Below are 24,584 nucleotides of genomic sequence, written 5' to 3'. Positions count from 1 at the left end.
GGGACCCACTTGAGCAGGCAGTCTGTCCATTCTTGGATCTCAACCTCCATGTTGGGAGATCCTCTGCTCTCTTCAAAGCTGTCAGACAGAGTTGTTTGCATCTGCAGAGGTTTCTGCTCCCAGTTCTTTCATCCCAGGACTTTGTTTACCTATTTAAGCCTCAGCAATGGTGGGCGTCCCTCCCCCAGCCTCGCTGCTACCTTGTGGTTAGATCACAGACTGCTGTGCTAGCAACGAGGGAGGCTTCGTGGGCATGGGACTGTCCCGGGCAGGTGTGGGCTATAATCTCCTGTTGTGTCCATTTGCTTAAAGCACAGTATTGGAGTGGGAGTTACCCAATTTTCCAGGTGTTGTGTGTCTCTGTTCCCCTGGCTGGGAAAAGGGATTCCCTTCCCCCTTGCACTTCCCAGGTGAGGCGATGCCTCACCCTGCTTCAGCTCTCGCTGGTCGGGCTGCAACAGCTGACCAGCACCAATTGTCCGGCACTTCCCAGTGAGATGAACCCAGTACCTCAGCTGATAATGCAGAAATCACCTGTCTTCTGTGACGCTCGCGCTGGGAGCTGGAGACTGGAGCTGTTCCTATTCGGCCATCTTGCCTGGACTCTTGTATTTCTTTCTTTCAATATGATGTATCATATTTTTTTCCCCTATGATAAGCCATTGTGGCATATCTGTCATGAATCCAACTTGATCATAGTGAATATTCTTTTCAGTGTGTTGTTGAATTTGCTTTGCTAGTAACTTTTGAGGATTTTTATATCGATATTTATTAGATATATTGGTCTGTAGTTTGTGTGTATGTATGTGTTTATGTTTGGTTTTGGAATCAGGTTATGCTAACCTTGCAAAGGTAGTTTGGAAATATTTTTTCTTTTAATTCTGGAATAGTTTGAGAAGAGTTAATATTAATTCTTCTTTAAATGTTTGGCAGAATTCTGTAGTTAAGCTATCATATTCTGGGCTTTCTTTTGATGCAATAACTTTCTGTACTGATTTAATTTTTTTCTCTCTATGTTTATCTGTTATATTTTCTATTTCCTCATAATTTAAAATTAGAAGGTTGTATGTCTCTGGAAATTTATGCAATTATTCTTTTATTAAATTTAGTTGCATATAGTTGTTCATAACAGGTTCTTATGATGCTTTGTATTTCTTTAATATTATCTGAAATGTCTCTTTTTTACCTCTGATTTTATTTATTTGAGTGTTCTCACTTTTTACTTCAGTATTCTTGCTAAAAGTTCATCAATTTTCTTTTTTCTTTTCAAATACCAATTATTTTTTTTATGTTTTAAATTACTTCTCAGTCTCTATTGCATTTATTTCTGTGCTGAGGTTTATTATTTTCTTCTTTCTATTAATTTTGATTTTATTATTTCTTGCTTTTTACAGAAGTGAACGTTATCATTTAGTTACAATTTTAGGTTAAACTTAAGAACTAATCAATATTAAATTAATTTTTGTTTTTACTTCTACCAGCAGTTCAAGGTGTACTAAAGATAAAAAAAAAATCAATCGTCCAAAGTTCAAAGTCTTAGTACATAATTGGTGAGGAGCTTGCACTTTGGTTTACAAAATCTTTAGATTCTTAGCTTTCAACTGCGTTTTCAAAGAGCCCATCAATGGATCTCTTCATCATCCTGGTGATTTGTCTTTCTTGTCTGATTCTTCTTTCTCTGTGGAACCGAAGCTATGCCAAAGGGAAGCTTCCACCTGGCCCAACTCCTCTCCCCATTATTGGAAATATTCTACAGTTAAATACTAAGAACATCAGCAAATCCATAAGAATGGTAAGTATGACTAATTTTCCTTTAGTTTTCTGCAGTGAGTAAGTCAGATATCCCCATAACTATGTCCCCAGATACCAAGTTTTAAAGAGATGCCTTTATAGAGATGTGTCCATTAGACACCCAGATATGCCTTTATAATGTAGACATATAGAAGAACATGCAATCGGTACATCCAAAGGAAATGAAGAAATCAGCAAGTTTGAGGCAAATAAGTGTTTACTCCAGAATGGATGTTTCAACTGGAAAGTAATTATAGACTGTATCACCTAAGAGAAATGTTGGAGATAAATGCTTGGTGCCACAAAGTGAAACTAGCACTCAGGCAAAAATTTTCTCAGCAAGGCAATTTACTTCTTCAGAAGGGTGCTGCCTGCATCAATCACGATCACAAGAGTATAGTGAACAAAGGAGAGAAGGAGGTTTTATCTCTACCATGTAGTCTCTACCTCTGTGTCACTCACCCCATGGACTACGGTCAGACCACACAATCTAAGCTGACCTGATTAGCTATTTGTGAATATTTTCTTAAATAAGGAAGGGAAGGGAGATGTGAATTACAGTGGTGGGCCATGAAGTTTCAAAGGGTGGAATGGGTGCAGAGTGGGTAACTAAGTAAACAGAGGTGAGTTATTGATTAGAGCTGACAGGAAAGTAACTACGGGCAAGGAGGCATGGAGAACAAAAAAGTTGAGTTTGAGAACAAAGAACAAGGAAGTTAACAGGCTAAACCTTTGAAGAGAAATTTGTTTTATGCAAGGATTATGGGGGCTTCCATTTATATAGGAACTCGTTTCAATTATATAAATTGTCAGATTTCTTCATTGGTAGATTAAACAAATAATGCATCATCAGTCATTAGTACAAGAGTGCATTTGCATATTTGAATCAGATATAACTCATATACAAAGTTTTCTTGTATTGTATATTGTTGAGAGCCCAGTTATTTGTGAAGAAAATGTTTTTCATAATTCCTTATTGACGTCAAAGTTTATCAGCAGTTCGACATGGCAGTAGTTGCTCAAGATGTGAGTCATTCCTGCCACCAGTGGAACATTGCCAAGATCATTGATCCATGTTATGATTGTTGACATTGCCAGGTGCACAAATTCTTTGTTGATATTGTAATCCAGGTTGCTTTAACTCTTCTTTGGTAAATGCTAGTGAAAATGGAACAGCTGTTAGTTTTTTAAATAAGCACCGATTTACAGTGTCACAGCACCACATTTTCATAAAGCATATATGAATTGAAATCAAGGGAATTACTAAGAGTTCAGATCTTTCATATTTCATACTGTAGTTCTCAATAAATGAGTCAGTAACTTCTCTACTGCAAGTTGTTTACATAGCAGTTGCTCTCTAAAGCCTGAAGAATGATCTGGAATCTGTCTTTCTCTTAAGAAAGCCAGTTACTGGAATACTGCTTCTGGAAGCTCATTCTTCCTATGCCTTGGCTTTGAATTTAAAGAGATTGTGTCAGCACCCCAGCTCATCTATTGATTATTTAAATTCACAGATTTAAGCAGGATTAAAACCTCTCTTCGCTTTAATTTCCATTTCTTGAAGATGTAAATAAGAAAGATTTTGCACGGGTTACTTAAGTATACCACATTTTCTAGAAGTAATTAAATATCTCCTTGCATGGTGCATGTGAGTTTCAATGGCGAAAGAAAATTTAAAGTGACCCTATCATTAAGGAACTTACAGTTTAGAGGATAGGAATATATTTATGAAACAACAATGCAAGTAAAGGCATGATTTCAAACTGTGTAACAGGGACATGGTAGAAAGAGACCCTGTAATTTCAAGGGACTCACCAGTTAGAGGAGAATTCAGCAAAGGGTTCTCTGAGTAATTGAAGTTGGAGCTGATAATCGTAAGAATGATTAGGAATTAAACATATCAAATATCAACAAAACCCAATTTCGCATGTTTTCAATCTGGGGGAGAATTGCTTCTGTTGATGAAAAGAGTCAAACTGCAAAATACTTGAAGAGATTTATTCCGAGCAAATGTGAGTGACTATGACCCACGACACAGCCATCAGGAGATCCTGAGAATATGTGCCCATGGTAGTCAGGGCACAGTTTGGTTTTATACGTTTATATGTTTGAGTATGTACACATGAGACTCCTGTCAATACATTTAAGATATACATTGGTTTGGCCCAGAAAGGTGGGACAACTCGAAGCAGTGGGAGAGGGGTTTCTTCCAGGATATCCAGAGTTTAAAATTTTGTGATTGACTATTGGTTGAAAGAGTTATTGTTAATAGAGAGGAATGTCTGGGTTATGATAAGAGTTGTGGGGACCAAGCTTTTATCATGCAGATGAAGCTTCCAGGCAGCAGTCTTCAGAGAGAATAGTTTGTAATTGTTTCTTATCAGAGTTAAGGTCTGTGTTAATGTTAAATGTTGGTCAGCTTTTCCTGAATTCCAAAAGGGAAGAGGACATAATGAGGCATATTCAATGCCCCTTTCCCATGATGGCATGAATCAGTTTTTCAGGTTAAATTTGGAGGGACTTGGCCTAGAGGAGGAAGTCTGTTTAAATTGCTGGTGGTAAGGGAGTGGGGCCAGCTGGCGGGGAGAGGGGTGCTTTGAATTTTATTTTTGATTTACACTTCTCTCCCTAAGACCCTGAAAAGAGGACAAAAGTGTTTGTAGTTCAGAGAGTAAGTAAGAATATGGTACAAGCTGAGAGTAGAGAGGGAAGCAGGGGACAGGACATGCAGGCCTTGCATGGATGTAAAAAACACTTGTTTCTGTCATAAGATCAATATGAACCAAGACTAGTGGCTCACACCTATAATCCCAGCACTTTGGGAAGTCGAGGCAGGAGGATCGCCTGAGGTCGGGAGTTCGAGACCAGCCTGACCAACATGGAGAAACCCTGCCTCCACTAAAAGTACAAAATTAGCAGGATATGGTGGTACATGCCTGTCATCCCAGCTACTTGGGAGACTGAGGCAGGAGAATTGCTTGAACTCGGGGGGTGGAGGTTGCTGTGAGCCGAGATCCCACCATTGCAGTCCAGCCTGGGCAACAAGAGTGAAACTCTGTCTCAAAAAAAAAGGAAAGAAAAAAAGAGCAATGTGATACTATTAACATGCTTAAAGGACAGTCAGGTTAACATCTTCCTTGTGAAAAGGTCACTATAGTTTGTAGAATGAATTTTTAGGTCGGCAAAAAAACTTCTACAATAGAAAAGTTGAAAGACTGTAAGTCCTATATCATTTAGGATACCACATAAGCTGATACTACAGAAAGATGATGCTGAAAGAAGATAGGAGATTATTTATATCTCACATAAGAAACTCTAGGTGCTTGCTGTCAACTTGCTTCTCCTCCATGATGTCATTAAGAGAACCAGTTTTGTTTTGTTTTTTTTTTTTTTTTATCATTGTAGTTTTAGTATCTTCTGCCTCTAGACTATTTTTCTCATTTGCATAGTCATAGTAGGGGCATCTCCATGCTATTATTTCAACCCATGGGTGGGGGCAGAAATGAAGGGGAAGCAATTGTCTGTTATGCACAAATGTCGAATTTTATCACAACACTGTGCTTACCTGAGTTCATGGAAACTGAGTCACATGGCTGCATCTAGCTTTGAGTGAAGCTGGGAAATATGTATGACCACACTCCTATGCTATCATACATTATAAAAATATGGCAGTGTCTGGTGCTAAAAAAAATTTATCAAGAATGAACAATGATGGACAATTATTAGACCACACATGAGGCAAATTACATGGACTTCCCTTAACCCAAAGAAGAAATACAGAATTTACTGTAATTGTAAGAAGATGAGAGAAATTTGGTACAATTATTAGTTTGGTATAAAAATTTAATAAAATAATAGGAACAAAATGCATAATATAACCCCTGTCATATAATAGGAGCTGAACAAGAAACAAACATTGAAGCTGATACTAACACAAATAGAATTATTACTAATAAAGTAATGATAATTACTATTCAAATACTTTTCTCTTATCAAATAATTGGTTCTAAAATATAAAATTTTATATAATAGGTGGATAAGTATTAAAACATCCTTCTGGCAAGATTAAAAAATATTTCCCTAAGCTATCTACATTTTATTTTTGAAATTTACACTTTATTTGCATCTGCTATTCTTTTTGCAGCTAGCAAAAGATTATGGCCCTGTGTTCACTGTTTATTTTGGCATGAAGCCCACCGTGGTGTTGCATGGATACAAAGCAATTAAGGAAGCACTGATTGATCAGGGAGAAGTATTTTCTGGCCGAGGGAGTTTTCCAGTGATAGAAAAAGTTACCCAAGGATTCGGTATGCTTCCCTTTGGGGTATGTGTGTGGATTTGTAAGTTGTAAAAACTTGAAAAATTTGAAGAAATTGAGAAATCATAAGTATTTAGAAAAATTTATGAAACACACTTTTCATATTTTCTGCCTGAGGCTAAGAATAATTTTTCTATAAAGGATCATTAATCTATATTTAAAGTCTGTGAAAGTGATACAATGTCCCTGTTAAACATTAAATTCAATGATAACAAGCCATCTAACCACTAATTTTTTACGAATTTGTTACAAAGACAAGTTCATCATAAATTATGGTCAGTTAAAAAAATAGAAAAGCAATAGAGCGATGAGAGAGAGGAGGAATATTACTGAATTATCTTATTCACCAAATATTTTGCTACCGGGTCTTAGTCATGGATACCCAGAGATTATTTTAGGAAGCTTCAATAGTGTGCATGGAATCACATCAGTTTGGAATATTTCCATCCTCACCTTGAAATATGATTCTAAAAAAGCATGAGCCATATTAGAATACAACAGAAGACAAAGCATAAAGCAAACATATGTTCTGAAAAGATCATGGAGAAACATGATCAGAGTATGTATCAGAATTAATATTAGAAAAAGCTTTTTTGATTAAGTACTGGAAATTTCTTTTATTTGTTTTTGGAGCTAGCCTTAAACTGTCAAGTCTTCCGGTGGATCACAGGGTTCTGGCAAACAGAGATATGACCTGAATGGGGTTCTGACCTCTTCTGCACTGTTCTCTAAGAGACTCCCTGGAAACGTTTCCTATGAGCTTATTTTTTCCCCTTGATCTGGTCTTGACTCTGGCAGCCTAATATTGAACTTCTTTGATGTTTCCTTCCGTATTTCATGGGAGAGATTTAACAAATAGAGGGGAAATGTTAAAATGAGACTAGCTGTCTGTTTAATGACTATACCCCTTATCTGAGAAACGATTATCAGGAGATATCTTCCAATGAAAAAGTGCTGTCTCACATTCTCCTGATAATTCCCTCCTCTTGTTATTTCTCCTAAAATTAACTTACCATTTGAAAAGCCAGCCCTGAAAATTTAAGCTATGACCAGGACTCACCATGTTTATTGCTGCAAGATCATGAGCAAGCATTTTGCCTTTATGATTTTTAGCATCCCATAAAATGGGACAAAGCCTTCAGTTTACAGAATTATTCTGAGGTTTAGTGCAGCTGGTGGATTAAGAATAGTTTAGCAATATGCAAAATTAAGAATCCTGACCATTAAATAGTAGTTTGGGTTCAAAGAGGAGGCAGGTGTGATGAAGGGTTCAATGGGAATCCATGAAGCTGACACCATTATATTTACATCCTGCTGAAATGTCAATATCATCTCCTGTGATGAGAACTGTCAGCTCGTATTCATGACAATGAAGAATATTTTCTCTCTCTGTTTTTTCTTTTGTGTTGATAGGAGTTGTTTTGAGCAATGGAGAAAGATGGAAGCAAATCCGACGTTTCTCTCTCATGGTTTTGAGGAATATGGGGATGGGGAAGAAAACAATTGAAGACCGAATTCAAGAGGAGGCCTTGTGTCTGGTGGAAGCATTAAAAAAAACCAATGGTGTTTATTTCATCATATAATTAACACTAATAGTTTGGGTAGAACAAATGGTATTGTAAATAGACTACAAAATATGATGATGGCTGAAGTATCATAGTTTACTTTTTGCTCATGTAACAGTAATTAGGAGGTGAAGTGTTTGGAATAACAGTCTTTTTAGGTACCAGGTTAATTGGGCTTTGATGTCTTCAGCAAATGTCTTTCAATATCATCAATGGTTCATATCTCTGTGTGATACAGGAAGGAGAAAAGAGCAAGTTAAAAAGCAAATACTTGGGCCGGGCGCGGTGGCTCAAGCCTGTAATCCCAGCACTTTGGGAGGCCGAGACGGGCGGATCACGAGGTCAGGAGATCGAGACCATCCTAGCTAACTCGGTGAAACCCCGTCTCTACCAAAAAATACAAAAAACTAGCCGGGCGAGGTGGCGGGCGCCTGTAGTCCCAGCTACTCGGGAGGCTGAGGCAGGAGAATGGCGTAAACCCGGGAGGCGGAGCTTGCAGTGAACTGAGATCCGGCCACTGCACTCCAGCCTGGGCGACAAAGCAAGACTCCGTCTCAAAAAAAAAAAAAAAAAAAAAAAAAAAAAAAAAAAAAAAAAAAGGCAAATACTTTAGACCAGGCATAGAAGTGGCACACATAACTTCTCTCATGTGTGCCACTTAGCAACAAGGCCACACCTAACTGCCAGAGAAGTTGGAAAATGTGGTTTATTCTGTGCACAGGAAGAAAAGAACATGGATTTTGGCAATCAGCTGTCAGTCTTGGCCACATATGCTTAAAAAATTAGGTAACTTTTCTAGTAAAGTGTTTAAGAACAATACAGGGGTTGCCAACTACCACCAAAGTGTGGGGCTGCCATTCACCTCTCGTAATGGAGTGTGGATATGAAGAGATGGTACTGCAGCAGCACAGATCTCTGTGGTGCGTAGATGTGTGTGTGCACCTGCAGGGCTGGGAGAGCAGGTGGAAGAGAAAGGGCCAGGCAGGGCAAGCAAGCGGTAAGATCATAAGATATATGTGGTCTTATAATGTCATGTATTGAATGAATATTTTTATGTGTTTAACTTTTAAATGTTTTTCAAGAACATTATTAGCTGGATAGTACAGTAGTCCATTATTTTGGACACACCAGAGTTTATTTAACTAATCCTCTGTTTTGGCCAGATAGGTTGATTCTAGTTTTTCCTGCTCTTAATATACAAGAGTGCAACCCATATTAATTATTGTAAATCTCTGACTACTTTCTTTGAATAAAATTTGGAAATAGAATTAGTCAAGCAATGAATATTGAATTTTGGCACATATTATCTGTGAAATTATTTGTATCCTTAATTTGTATTGAAGCAGAACTTGTTATTAAGTTGTTCAACTTTTCCCATGGTGACTATGGCCTTCTCTCAACTCCCTGACCTTTAGTCGTCCAAAATCTGCTTGATTCCACTTCGTTGTAGGGACCTCACACTTTGGGGAAGCCCATTTCATCACTAATAACACTAATAGTTGGAAGTTATTTCTACAGGTTGAGCAGAGCTAATTTACATCGTAACTTCTAATTTTTGATCTGAGCTTGCATTGTCCTTCTAGAGTTGTGGTGTTGTGGTTGTCACTACACAGAGGCAGGAGGGACCTACCTATCATCCAAAATCTGGTTTAGATGGTTACAATAAAGATTCCACACAAACACCAATAGGATATGAAAGGTTTATTACTCATATAATATTGCTTTCAATGAAGAGCAGGCTGACACCCAACCAGGTCCCAAATGACACTGAAAGAGCAGCAGGAGGATAGTGGCATGAAGTTTTCATGGCAATTAGGGTTTAGGGCTGGGTTGAAGTTTCCTGTGTGCAGGTCAGGGCTTGGGTGGCTTAAACTGTCTATTTGTGCTAACGGAGGGAACTGTTACATATTTTTTTTTTTTTTTAAGCGTTTCCAGATGTGGGTATAAGGGGAAGAGTTCATGGTGAGTCTTATAAAACTTCTAGCAATCAAACATCCAAAAATGGAGCCATGCTCTTTATTGCATATACGAAGTCTATTTCTACTCACAATGTAGTTTTTCAAATATGTAACTATAATTCCAATTTCTCTCATTATTTTTATCTTTTACAAAAAAAGACAACCAAATTTTTCAACTCTGTTTTCCATGTTCTGTTTAAAGTTTCTTCAGTATTTTGATTTTCTTTTTAAGTTGTTTAGTTTTCTCTTGGCATCATGAGGATGTATCAACACTGATAATTAAATTCCATACATTAAAAAATATTTTAAATGTCCTCTTTTTATTTTGTATTCCTTCTTGTGAATTAGAACATTTTGGAAAATGATATAAATAGGAGACTCCTTGGGGCAAAATTATCAAATAAAGTGGACTGGATTAGACAGTTTTATTTGGAGAAATACAGCAAATTTTATTTTAAGCATTTGAAGTTTATTGTAATGGTGGCATGTCCAGGTAGGTTTTATTTCTAGAAGATCTTAGAAGTCAATCATTTCCAATTATTTTAAGCAGTCAATTTTAGATTTATATGAAAATTGTGTTTTAACTTCTGACTGGTATTTTTTGTAGCATCTCCCTGTGATCCCACTTTTCTTCTGGGTTGTGTTCCCTGCAATGTCATCAGCTCCATCATTTTCCAGAATCGTTTTGATTACAGGGATCAGAAATTTCTAACCTTGATGAAGTATTTTAATGAAAACTTTGAAACTGTGAGCAGCCCCTGGATACCGGTAAGGCCAAGGTTCTTTTTAGAATGTGTAATTGTTTTCTAGCTCATCTATAGCTCATGCCTACCCCATCTCTCTGCCCTATTTAAAAATGTCCAAAGCAATGCTTATCAAACTATCATTTGCAACACATTAGTGAGTTATCAAATCAATCTAATGTGATGCAATAAAATTGAAAACATGAAGTAAGGTAGAATAGAAAAAAATACATAATCTCAGAGTGCTACATTTATAGCAAGATTTGTTTGGATGAAACTTTTTTGTTTGTTTTTAGATCGTCAGATATAGAGGGTAGTGATTTAAGATGTATTTCTTATTAAAGTACACGGTCAGAAAATGTCAGTAACCTATGTTTTACAATCACTAACAACTAAAATTCTATACTGATCATAAGTTCCTAATGTGACCTACCTTTAAAGGACCCTAGAGAAAAAATAGTCTAATGTCTCTTATTTACTGGAATGGGAAACTGACCCAGAGCTATTAGGCATATTTTTCAAAATAGCCTAGCTAAGACAATGAACATCAAAATCTAGAATCTAGAATTCCTGATTCCTGATTCTGTATCTAGTTTGATTTAAGCTACAAGCCTGAATATATTATGTTGATGCGTTCCAAAGGTATTAGGTCATTGGGGTGTTGTCTAAATTAAAGCATGTTCTGTAAGCTCTAGGACCAGCAAAAACATGAGTCAGGAAAATATGCACATTCTTTGGGGTGGAATATTTAAATTATATATATATATATATGTATATGTGTATGTTTGTGTTTTTTTATATATATTTATACACTAAGTGATTTGGGCACTTTCTTAATCTTTCAGATGTACTATTTCCTCATTACAACAAACGAGTATGAGTCTTCAAAATTTTTAGAATATCCCCTGGTAAAACATATATTGTGTATACTGGTGCAAACACAGAGTATTAGCTCCGAGATCACTAGTTTGGTGTCTTCGAATTGTTGATTAACCTTATGAACTTCAATTTCCTTATCTGAAGAGAGGTGACAACAGGGGTAATTTCCTGACTTCCTTCAGAGAGTTATGGTTAGGAAATCAACGTGATTGGCCTTGAAGTTGCTTTGTAACTTGTGCATACTGTCTCTGCCTACTTTTTCAGTGCTCTCTCCTTCAAATTCAGAATGCATTCCTGTGCAGGAAGCATGTCTATTCATCTTTATCTACTTAGCATATAACCAGTGTCTGATAAATAATAAGGACCAGTGTTTGGTGAATGAATTAATGATGGATTCTTTCTTCTTTCAGCTCTACAATGCTTTCCCCTTTTTACGAGTTCTCCCAGGAAGTCATAATTTGATATTTAAAAATTATGCTCTCCAAAGAAGTTTTATTTTGGAGAAAGTAAAAGAACATCAGGAGTCTCTGGACATCAATAACCCTCGAGACTTTATTGACTATTTTCTGATTCGAATGGAAAAGGTACAATTAATTCTGATTTGCTACTTTATCTTTATGGGTGTCGTGACTCATTGATATGCTTTGATTTTCCCGGTGAAACTGAGATATGAAAACAAATGCTATATCCTAAAGTGTATTAACTGTTTATGCAACATATTACCTGTGTAAGCCATATTGCATGTCTCTGGATATTTCTAAGTTCTCACCCAAAGAGACTTAGGTTTTATGTTTACCATGTTAAAGCTGATTCCTTATCTGGGGGCTGATCAAAACATGCAGACACACACAGGCACACATTCATTCAAGACTGATGATAACATATCATGGTTCCATGAAGGGAAGATGTAACAAATGAGGGAACACAGGAATGGATAGAAACCCAGACAGGCTTACTTTTGGGCAATCTCTAAGATATATTCATTTACAGATGAGGTAGGTTTGAGAAACTCTGACTTAGTTAAACAGGGAGGAGAAAATAGATCCAGGAGATGATGAGTACAGTAATCAAGTTTGTGAAATTTTTGAAGAGGCTCTAATGATTGTAATTGAAGAGCAGTCTTGGGTGTAATGACTGATGGAGTTGTAAATACTGCTGTAGTTTGGGTGTGATTAGTTCAAGAAACTTGAATGAAAAATTAGATATGATGAAATAGACAATAGATGCTAGAGTTGACAGTGATTAGCAGTGATGACTTAATCAAAAGTATGTTTAAAAAATTACAAAGGAATTGACTGGCTCTAGTGGGTCAGAAACTGAAGAATCAGAAAGTACTTGAATATTTGTGAGTCCGATGTTATTTTAAATTTGAAGCAATTCTAACAGTTCACCTAATATTATCTTCACTCATAGCACACTCTAAAGTCTGGCTTAATTAGCCAGGTACTGATGTTGTACTGTATTGTGTTACTTCAAAAGCTTTTTGTTAAGTAATTGTAACATGTCATTGCTAGGAAAAACACAATAAAGAGTCTGAATTTACCATGGACAACTTGGTTGCTACTATATGGGATATGTTTAGTGCAGGAACAGAGACAACAAGCACCACAATGAGATACGGACTGTTGCTCCTGCTGAAGCACCCTGAGATCTCAGGTATGATCACAGATGATGGGCAGGATCAAATTTCAGGTAGAAACGGACAGAAAATACTGATAACTACCCCACAATTTACCTGCCAACACAAGGTACAACAAAATTTCTATTCATTAGTACATCTACCTACCACTGGGTGGATTCAGTTCAAATTAGTTCCTAGTATAAAAGGAGAATAAAATGTTTAAATAATGATAGAGATTTGAAGAGCAGAGGCCATTATTCTCCCTGCGATGGTATAGGATTCTTGATTTGGTTTGGAACAGATGCAGCAGTGTGGCATTGTTATATTGAACAATGAGCTGTAGACTTCAATAGCGGTGCCTTTGAATTCTGATTCTACTAATAGGTGGCTTGCTTGACCTGCAGACACATGATTACTTTCCATATCTGTGGTCCCTTATCTGTTAAAGGGGGATAATATGGGAAAGATCACATATTCCCTGAGCATCCTTAGGAAACTATTTACTTCTCTGGACTTGTTTCTTTGTAAAGTACATGAAATTATACCTACCACATAGAAGCTTTTTGAAGAATTATAAAGTAATATAATGAAGAGTGCCGTGTGTCTGTCCTATATTATGAATACCTTCTGAATAAATTTTAACTTCTTAAGTTTTTGTGCTGAATCAAGTTAATATCTCATTTCCTGAACTGCACTGTGTACTTCTTAAATTATTGAAACTTAAATATTTAAGATAAAATTGAAATACACAAAATGGTTAATGCAAGGTCTTCACTGATTCTTCAGGATCCCAGATCTCTGAGTCTGTCAAGAAAAAGTACACAGAGTAGGGAATCAAAGTTGAGGATTGAATGTCATGGTGCAATTGTATTTCATACCTGCATACCTGTGTCTAATGAGCTTTCAGTTTGCCCAAGAAATGTAAACTGTGTGTCCTTTTTATTTCTCTTATGGAGGTAGTGACACATAATTTTCCATCATTGTCCTTTCTCCAACTACAATGGGACAATGATGAAGGGATCGTACAAATGGTACTTTTTTTCACTTCTCATAAATTCTGACTCCTGCCTTGCCAGCTAAAGTGCGGGAAGAAATTGATCACGTGGTTGGCAAAAACCGAAGTGTCTGCATGCAGGACAGAAGCCGGATGCCCTACACGGATGCCGTGGTGCATGAGATCCAGAGATATATTGACCTCATCCCCACCAGCCTGCCCCATGCAGTGACTCAAGACATTCGGTTTAGAGAATACTTTATTCCAAAGGTGAGAGATATTTTGTCTATACCCTTCCTTAGGTGTCTTAGGCAATCAAATATAGCAGTAGAACTGTAGATTGCCTAATCTTCTACAGGTATGGCACACTCATAACTCAGGCATCCTACCCTGTAACCACATTCTTCTTTCCTTCTAGTTTTTGATACAAGTTTCTAAATATGATAGTGCCTAGACTCCCACAGGATTTTCCATGCTTTGATAGTTCCACACTCTGCCTGTCCATTAGCCCAGTGTGCTTACCTGTCCCTTCCTTTCAATTTTATGTTTTATTACTCTTACCAATTAACCTGTATCCTATATCCCACCCCTTCTCTACTGTCCCTATGACTTACTTGTGAAAAGTCCAACATAAAAGTCTCCTCCTTCCCTGCCTGATTATTGGCTACTGACCTGTGCTGGAAAAGACCATGCAGCCCAGCAGGTTGATATTGTTATCATCAATGCCAAATGTGGTGGTTTAATTTTCATCAATGCCAAAAGTATTGTCAATCTTACCCAACAATCCTGCTTTAGAATCTAACTCAACTTGCTTCACCATGCTCCACAATGACTTTCAACCTTGAACTCTTCTCAACCTTTCATTATCTTACTTTTAATAGGTGACCTGCTCTTCCATCTCACAGAAAAATTAGTCACTGGAAGTGGACTCCTCTAATGCTTTCCATTAGATTTACATACTTGGCTACATTTACAACCTTTGATTCTTTTTCATGTCAGTTGCTGTGACAGATGGGCTTTCTTTTGTTCTACTATAAGCTGTTTTAACTGTGGCATGGATCCCTTCTCTCTTACATTTTCAATTATCTTTCTTAAATAATTATTTCTTCTTCCTTCCTCTTCATCTTCTCCCTTCTTCCTGGCTCCTTTTTATCAGCCTGTGAGCATGATCAATTCTCTTTTATTTATGATTGACACCTAATAATTGTTCATATTTTTGGAGAACAACATGATTAGAAACATGTATGAGTTGTGTAATGATTAAATCAGGGTAATTAGTATCTCGATCACCTTGAGCATTTATTATTTATTTGTGATGAGAGTGTTCAAGAACCTCTCTATTAGCATTTTGAAATCCATTTGTATTAGTCTGTTTTCATGCTGCTGATAAAGACATACCTGAGACTGGGCAATTTATAAAAGAAAGAGGTTTATTAGACTTACAATTCCACTTTGCTGGAGAGGCCTCACAATCATGGTGGAAGGCAAGGAGGAGCAAGTTACATCTTACATGGATGGCAGCAGGCAAAGAGGAAGCTTGTGCAGAGAATCTCATTTTTAAAACCATGAGATATGAGACCCACTCACTATCACAAGAAGAACATGGGAAAGACCTACCACCAGGATTCAGTCGTCTTCCACTGGGTCCCTCCCATGAAACGTGGGAATTGTGGGAGCTACAAGTTGAGATTTTGCTGGGGATACAGAGCCAAACCGTATCATTCTGCCCCTGGCCCCTCCCAAATCTCATGTCTTCACATTTCAAAAGCAATCATGCCTTCCCAACTGTGCCACAAAGTCTTAACTCATTTCAGTATTAACTCAAGAGTCCACAATCCAAAGTCTCATAAGAGATAAGGCAAGTCCCTTTGCCTATGAACTTGTAAAATCAAAAGCAAGTTAGTTACTGCCTAGATACAATGGGGGTACAGGCACTGGGCAAATCCAGCCATTCCAAATGGGAGAAATTGGCCAAAACAAAAGGGCTTCAGGCCTCACACTAGTCTGAAATCCAGTAGGGCAGTCAAATCTTAAGGCTCCAAAATGATCTCCTTTGACTCCATGTGTCACATCCCAGTCATACTGATGCAAAACATAGGTTCCCATAGTCTTGGGCAGCTCTGCCCCTGTAGTTTCTCAGGGTGCAGTCTCCCTCCCAGCTGCCTTCATGGGCTGGTGTTGAGTGTCTGCAGTTTTTCCAGGCACATGGTGCACGCTGTCAGTGTATCTACCATTCTGGAGTCTGAAAGATGGTGGCCCTCTTCTCACAGCTCCACTAGCTGGTGCCCCAGTAGGGACTTTGTATAGTTACTCCCACCCCACATCTCCCTTCTGCACTGCCCTAGTAGAAGTTCTGGCTAAACACCCTTTGGAACTCTCCAAAGCTTGAGGCTTGCACCCTCTGAAGCCATAGCCAAAGTTCTATGTTGACCCCTTTCAGCCACATGTGGGATGCAGGACATCAAGACCCTAGGCTGCACATAGCACTGAGACCCTGGGCCCAGCCCATGAAACCACTTTTTCCTTCTAGCCCTTCAGGCGTGTGATGGGAGGGCTGCCACAAAGATCTCTGACATGCCCTGGAGACATTTTCCCCATTTTCTTGATGATTAACATTCTTCTTCTTGTTACTTATGCAAATTTCTGCAGCCAGCTTGAATGTCTCCCCAGAAATGGGATTTTTTTTCTATTGCATTGTCAGGCTGCAAATTTTTGAAACTTTTTCCATTTGCATTTGAAACTGAATGCCTTTAACAGCAGCCAAGTCACTTTTTTTTTTTTGAGATGGACTCTCGCTATGTCACCTAGGCTGGAGTACAATGACATGATCTCATCTCACTGCAACCTCTGCCTCTTGGGTTCAAGCTACTCTCCTGGCTCAGCCTCCCGAGTAGATGGGATTACAGGCATGCACCACCATGCCTGGCTAATTTTAGAAGAGATGGGGTTTCTCCATGTTGGTCAGGCTGATCTTGAGCTTCCAACCTCAGGTGATCCACCTCGGCCTCTCAAAGTGGTAGAATTACAGGCATGAGCCACCACACTGGGCCTACTTGGATTGCATCTATGTTCTTCAGAGATAATGGCCTGCAGTTTTCTTTTCTTGTTTTGTCTTTGGTATTAGGGGAATCATGACCTCATAAAATGATTATGGAAGGATTTCCCCCTTTACAATTTTTCAGAAGAATTTCAAAAGAATTTTTCTTGGAGTGTTTTTAAATGTTTGGTAGAATTCAGCAGTGAAGCCAAAAATAATAGTCTTTGGCTTTTCTTTGATGGGAGATTTTTATTACTGATTTAATTTGTTATTCAACTATTATCATTTTCAGATTTTTTATTTCTTCATGATTCAATCTTGGTACATTATATGAGTCCAGAAATTTATCCATTCCTTCTAGATTTTCCAATTTGTAAGCATATATTTGTTCATAATAGTCTCTAAAGATCCTTTGCAATTCTGTGGTACAGTTGTAATGGCCTCTTTTTCATATCTCGTTTTACTTCTTTTGGTCTTCTCTCTTTCTTCATAGTCTAGCTAAGGGCTTGTTAGTTTTGTATATCATTTCAAGAAAACCAAAACTTTCTTTCATTGACTTCTTCGTATTTTAGTTTCTATATCTATTGCGTATTTTATTGATTCATTCAATAATATTTACAATTTTTGTCCTTCTACTTATTTTGGATTTGGTTTGTTTTTGGTTTTTATAGTTTCTTAAGTTTCAATGTTAGATTGTTAATTGAGATTATTCTCTTTTTTGATGTAATGGTTAATTGTTTTAAACTCCATTGTTAGTACTGATTCTACTGTATTTCACAGATTTTTGGTGTGTTGTACTTCCATTATCATTAGTCACAGGAAATTGTTAAATATTTCCTCTTAATTTTTTCATTACCTCATTGGATCTTTATAAGCATGTTAATTAATTTTTAGGTATTTGTATATTTTCTGTTCTTTGTGATTGCTAGTTTTATTGTACTATTTTCAGAAAAAAACAGTTGATTTGATTTTAAATTTCAAAATCTGTTAAAACTTGTTTGGTGACTTACCATACGATTTATCCTGGAGAATGTTTCATATGCTGTATAGAAGAATGTGTATTCTGTAGCTGTTGGGTGGACTGTACTGCACATACCTGCTAAGTTAGGTCAAAAGAACAGTTTAGCACCCCTGTTTTTTGTTTGATCTGTCTATTGCTGAATATAGGGTATTACGTTCTCTACTATTATTGTTTTGAAGTCTATTTCTTCCTTTAGGTCTATTAATATTTGCTTCATATATTTAAGTGCTTTGATGTTGAGTTCATGTACATTTATAATTTTTATACCCACTTGATGAAATTCCCCTTTATCGTTATATGATCACCTTCTTTGTCTGTTTATACAGGTTTTAATTTAAAGTCATCCCTTGGTATTCATGGGGAATTGGTTGCAGGACTCCTTGTAGATATTAAAATGCACATATACACAAGTCCCATAGTCAGCCCTGCAGAATTCATGCATACAAAATGTTGGCCTTTCCTATCCATGGTTTTTGCATCCCATGAACACTGTATTTTGATCTGGTTTATCTTTTTTCTTTCAGGGCACAACAATCTTAACAGATCTGACTTCTGTCCTGTACGATGACAAGGAATTTCCCAATCCAGAGAAGTTTGACCCTGGCCACTTCCTGGACGAAAGTGGCAACTTTAAAAAGAGTGATTATTTCATGGCTTTTTCAGCAGGCAAGCAAGCTTTTTATGTGCACATCGGGGTCATGTAAGATAAGGAAGGACTCTGCATGGAGGCTGCTCTGGGCTGAACAATTTTCCATTTGCATAAGGTCAGAGGCACCACTCCCAAAGACGGTTATTTCTCATGGGATTGGTGACTGCGTTCATAGATTCTGCTTCCTGGTCCACTACGTAGGTCATTAAAAGTTCCTCCTAGAAGTCCAGTTCTAGTAAAACTTTTCTCATTTACCCTGAGAAGCCGGTTCACTCAATAAACTTCACTGAGTACCTTATATATGGCAATGCAATGCTCAGGTCCAGGCATACAAATGTGAGTAAGTATTAGATCTTTTCTCTAAGAGAAGGGAAAAACAATGAACAGGCAATTAAATTCCAAGATCACAAATGCTATGCTTGAGGTTTCTTTGGGAGTCCAGAGAAAGGGAGGGAGAGAGAGAGAACGAGAGCAAGAGAGAGAGAAAGAGAGAGAGAGAGCGCTTCAGATGATTTATTTAAGAGGGATAGGGGCAGAATAGTTGTAAAGTAAGTGAAATTTTCTTGCAATAAATCACATTTGAGTATCTTCCCTCAATTTTTGATGGTCCTGGAAAGAGATGTACAGCAATGTCAAAAAAGTTAATAAAAGAGAGTTTAATAAAGAGATGGTTTTGAGAGGCGTGGGCCAAACAAGGGGAGTAACAAAATGTGGGGAACTCAGGACTAACATCAGCAAGAAGATGTTACAATCCTAGATCAAAAGATTCAAAAGAAGGAGAGTGTTGCTGGCACCTGAATAATGAGCAGATTCCTCATCAAGAGAAGCGTCTTTAGGTAGAGGGATGTTGCCACTGTTAAATTAGCCTGACAGAGTTGGATGGAGGGAACAAATACTCTGAACTTTTCAACATCTGAGCCTCTGAATGTATCCAGAACCCAGAAAAGAATTACCTCCTGGTTTAATGCAGTTCTTAGAGATCAGTTTCCTGGGAATAGAAAGGCACAAGAGATAAATACAAAATGGATCTGGAAAGAGGAAGAAATGGAGAATATTCAGCACACTTCAAAGAAGTAGGAAGAGGATAGGAGGGTAGAAGATGTTTCCAACAGAAATAACTGAAACAGAGACAAAAATAAGAGATTTGTTCCTGTTTAATTATATAAGAAAATAAGTGTAGAGCAAGCCTTGATGTTGTGTTCTCAAGATTATATGCATTGCCTAGAGATAATCTCAAAAAAAAAAGCCATTGCTATGTGACTTCTTATCTCCTTTCATATTTTGGAGTCCACTATTGCACCATGAGCCTGCTCAAGATTTCTATTCATTTCACATGGCTTGCAGGCCAGCTCTTGTCCTGACAGTGGGTATTACTGTGTGCATTATAAGATCTAAGGGTTTACCTTAAGAGTTTATATTCCAGTTTGTAAAACAGATGAATAATTTAACAGTTCATATGAAATGTAGTGTATTAGAAGCATTAATGAATATTGTAGAAAACAGATAAGAGTGTGAATTGTATGTCCTGATGCATCAAAGAAGATTGCATAGAATAAATAACATCTGAGCTGAGTCTGGAAGAATATGGGGACTACTGGCAGGCAAAGCAGAGTAGGAGACCATTCCAGATAGAAGAATACCTGGAATCTGAGAGAAATCTTGAAATTGCCAATCTGTTTGGGGAGTGGTGAATCATTAGTAATGGCTGGGGTGAGGGCAACTGGGTGGAAGATGTGGAACGAAATGATGCCCTAAGAATTGCCTGTGGCCACTTGGTGACATTTCTTTTTATACCTGGCAATAATAAGCTCTTGACTATTTTTTTTTAAAGCAGGTATATGGCAAGATAGATTATCCTTTATAATCCAGATAAGGACAAATAAATCTATTTGTCACGTCCAGGGTCAGAAGTATATGGAGAAGTAGATACAGTGTTGTGTATCATGCCAGTTGGGATAGATGCGTGTGTGTGTGTAAAGATGTCACTAGCAAGCTGCAACACAGCAGTTCCAATGTGTATGGACAGAAAAGATTTTTTCATATAGTACATTCACAGAAATATGTGCTAAAGAATAAAAAAGAAAACAGGTTTGGGTGTAAATAGAAAAAGTTGTAGGTTCATTAGTCATTCATTAATATATTTCTTCATTCCACATTAATTTCAGCCTCCCTGTGTGCTAACTCAGCTAAAGAATTAAATAAATAATGATCTTGTGTGTAATTTTTAGGAAAAAGAATTTGTGCTGGAGAAGGCCTGGCCCGCATGGAGCTGTTTTTAATCCTGACCACCATTTTGCAGAATTTTACCTTGAAACCTCTGGTTGATCCAAAGGATATTGACATCACCCCAGTTCACAAAGGCTTTGGCACTGTACCACCCTTCTATGAGCTTTGTTTCATCCCAGTCTGATGAAGTATCTGGCTGCTAGATTGCAGAGCAAGGCCCTTCAGTCTCATGTGAAAAATGCAGATGTTTCCTTGCCTGTGTGTCAACCATTATCTCTCCTATCTTAGTAGGAGGAAGGCCATCTCTGAGCCCTATCTCTTTTGATTGTATCCATCCTTCAAAATCCATTCCAATTTTCCCTGTATGAAAGAAAATTTATTGTTTCATTTCCAATAAAATTATGTTTGTAACACAATCTTAAGATCATACGCTACATTTTATCTGTAGTGCATATGAAATGGAAAGCACCCTATAAATGCCTTGTTTTGCTTTGCTACCACAAATGAGAAATCAGAAATTATCCCATGAGATTTTTTAAAAATGTAAAAAGTATTAAAACATGAGCTTTATTAATCTCTCACTGCTATCTACCTGTCTAGGCAAATGATCTCTTGACAGATTAGCTTGTATACTTTCTTTTTTCCCCCAGTGGCTATTAAAATATAATCACATGTATATATATGCATGTTTTGGATATATATGTTGTATATGTGTTTATTTTAGCATGTATGTATATGTGTATAAATGCAGGGAGAAAAGAAAAGAAGGTTACTTTAGCCAAAGGGAATGACATGATATAAACTTGAATTAGCCAGTCTGTCCAAAGTTATCCATTCTTTTCTCCCCCGTGGTTAAACACACACATACAGGGACACACACTGATGTACAGACATATTAAGGCAAAGAAGAGGGGAATATGTATTTGAATATACACAAACAGAAATATGTGTGTGTGTGTGTGTTTATGTGTGTATGTAGAATATAGCTGTGATTTGAAGGTGATAGTTACATAATAACACATCATAGATATTTTAAAAAGCAATATAAAGAAATATAGCTCATAATGTCCTATTTGATGGCTATTCCATATTTTCAGAATTATTTCCGGCTTCAATGATGTTTAGATTATTTTTGAATTGTTGTTTACTATAAATGCTACTATCTGCATACATCTTATATTCTTATATTATTTCTTTAAGGTGGTTTTATAGATAAAAATGGCTGCACCATAATGTATATAATCTTTTACTTTTCATAAATACTGGAATATAGTTCACTAACGCTTATATATGTGTTTACTTTTCTAACATGAGTATAATGGAAAGACTATTTCCCCAAATCTGTGTAAATACTGAAGATTGAATTCTTTGATAATTTTAGCAATTTTGGGTTACCTTTCATGGAGTTTTCAAATAGTAAATCCTATAATCTGCAAATAATGTTTCACTGTAACGACCAGAAGTTTTAAGAAATAGCACCTACTGAATATCTTTGTCAATATCTGTTTCTGTCTCTGCTGTTTCCTCTCAGTTACCCATCTCTCTCTCACATAGACATGCAAATATGTATTTTTACAGAAATTGATAAAAGTTGTAAAGATTTGTGGAGACAGGATAACAGACAGTTTAGGAAATTCATATTGGCAAACCCGATATTTTATGCAATTTATCTGTTGAAATGATTGCTGATTTGAAATCAGTAGCTGAAAGGCTGCAATTCTGGCTATAAAATTTCATTTAGAAACTTTAGAATTGGGAAATAATTTCTGGCAAATTCTCAGAGTTAGAGGAAATTAAATGGAGTACAGAACTTTTCAAGTGAGAAAGACCAAGTAAGCACTTTTACTTCAGTTGAAGCCTAAAGGTTGCAACCAAGGATTAGAATAAACCTGTAGTTGAAAAGGCCTCATTATAAGGCCATAGTCTTGCTTTAAATAATCTACTCCTGTACATTTTCTTATTTCTGCAGACATTTTTTGCTAGAGAAACGTAATGTTCCACTCTCATAGAGCCTCAAAGTTAGTCAGAGGCGAGGGCTTAGGGCATTCTCAGATATTTCCTAAGCCTGTGTGGCTTTCTATGTTCCAGAAATGTGTCACCACTCTTCAAAGCCTTCTATGAACATCTTATTTTTCAATTCCTTCTTTTAAGATTTTTAGTTAGCTAGCAGATTTACAAACTGCCCAGGTAGGTGTTAAAGGCATGCTCAATATGCACACAGAGCCTCTTGCAAAGACTGGGAAATTTATTGGTTTCTGATGTCTAAGGAAATCTCTGTCCCATTAATAGTGGGGCGTTAAGCTAATTGAACAACGACTTTATTAAGCTGACATAAGAAAGAAGAGAGACTTTACAGAATTATTTCAGAGAAACCACTAAAACACAAAGCAAACTGGAGTAAAAATGGCTTATTTAGGGCTTGAGAGTACAAATGTGTATTTGAATGGAGTTGCATTACTGGTGGTGAAACAGAATGGACAGAGGGAATGATTATCTTCATAGCTCACTGCAGCCTCAAACTTCTGGGTTCAAATGACTCTCCCACCTCAGCCTCTACCACACTTAAGTAATTTTTAATTGTTTTCAGAGATGGGGTCTCTCTTTGCTGCCCAGGCTATTTTCCAACTCCTGGCCTGACACAGTCCTCCCACCTGGCCTCCCAAAGTGCTGAGATTACAGGCAGAGCAAGCACGCACAGCAACATTTTCGCCTTGCAAAACTGAAAGTCTGTACCCATTAAACACTACCTCCCCACTCCCTCTTCCTCCCAGCCCCTGGAAGCCACCATTATACTTTCTGTTTGGTGATTTTTTTTTTTTTTCACTATTCTAGGTACCACATGGAAGAAGAATCATAAAATATTTGCCCTTTTGTGACTGGTTTATTGTACTTAGCATCATGTCTTCAAGGTTCATCCATCTTCCATGTTGTAGCATGTATCCGACTTTTTTTTTTTCGTTTTTAAGGCTGAATATATTCCATTGTCTGTAGAAACCACATTTTGTTCATGCATTCATCTGCTGATGGACAAATGGGTTGCTTCCATTTTTTTGGCTATTGTGAATAATACTGCAATGAACATGGGTGTGCAAATATCAGTTTGATGCTTTCAGTTTTTTGGGGTATATATGCAGAAATGTAATTGCTGGATCATATGGACATTCTACTTTTAATTTTTTGAGAAACCCTGCCACACTGTTTTCCACCATAGGTTCACTACTTCACATTCCCACTGTCAGGGTAGGAGAATTCTGATTTCTCCACGTCCTTACCCATGCTTGCTTTTTTTGTGTGTGTTTTTTTTAATTTTTAAAATTTCCTATAAAGGAACTTTAGAGAACTTTCTTTAAACACTATTTTATGGTAGGTTTGCTAGAGATAAATTATCTTTGTCTCCCTTCATATAAGAATGTCTTGAATTCCTCTTCATTTGTGAAGAATACTTTGAATAGATATAGAATGCTAGGCTGACACATTTTTTTTACCCAGCACTTAAAAACGTTCTGCTAGTTCCTATTTCTCCGTAGATGCTGATGACAAGTCTGCCCTGCTAGGTAAGGTGTACTTTTTCTCTGGCTGCTTTGAAAATTATTTGTTTTCCTTTTTTGAAAATTTCCCACAAGTGTTTGGTGTGGATTTTAAAAAAATTTATCCAGATTGATGTTCATTATGGTTCTTGAATCTGTAGGTTTATGTCTTTTTCCAAATTTGGGATATCTTCAGACAAAATTTCTCCTGGTACTTTTTTAGCCCCACATTTTCTTCTCTTCTGGCAGCACTCC

At 37.1% G+C, this 24,584-nt stretch overlaps 1 protein-coding gene across 1 annotated transcript; it reads left to right on the top strand.

Moving 5' to 3' along the window:
- The first annotated feature begins 1,206 nt into the window (after positions 1-1,206).
- Positions 1,207-21,218, top strand: LOC119627949 (cytochrome P450 2C3-like). Its single transcript, XM_073019190.1, has 9 exons — positions 1,207-1,792; positions 5,936-6,098; positions 7,523-7,672; positions 10,240-10,400; positions 11,665-11,838; positions 12,769-12,910; positions 13,952-14,139; positions 18,452-18,593; positions 20,805-21,218. Exons 1-9 carry the CDS (start codon positions 1,625-1,627, stop codon positions 20,984-20,986), a joined length of 1,470 nt encoding a protein of 489 aa, XP_072875291.1. The 5' UTR covers positions 1,207-1,624; the 3' UTR covers positions 20,987-21,218.
- Positions 21,219-24,584: the final 3,366 nt, after the last annotated feature.

Source organism: Chlorocebus sabaeus, chromosome 9 (genome assembly GCF_047675955.1).
Source record: "Chlorocebus sabaeus isolate Y175 chromosome 9, mChlSab1.0.hap1, whole genome shotgun sequence".
NCBI classification, from domain to species: Eukaryota; Metazoa; Chordata; class Mammalia; order Primates; family Cercopithecidae; genus Chlorocebus; species Chlorocebus sabaeus.
The sequence above is the reverse complement of the archived record's forward strand: the minus strand, read 5'-3'. Positions and strand labels throughout refer to the sequence as shown.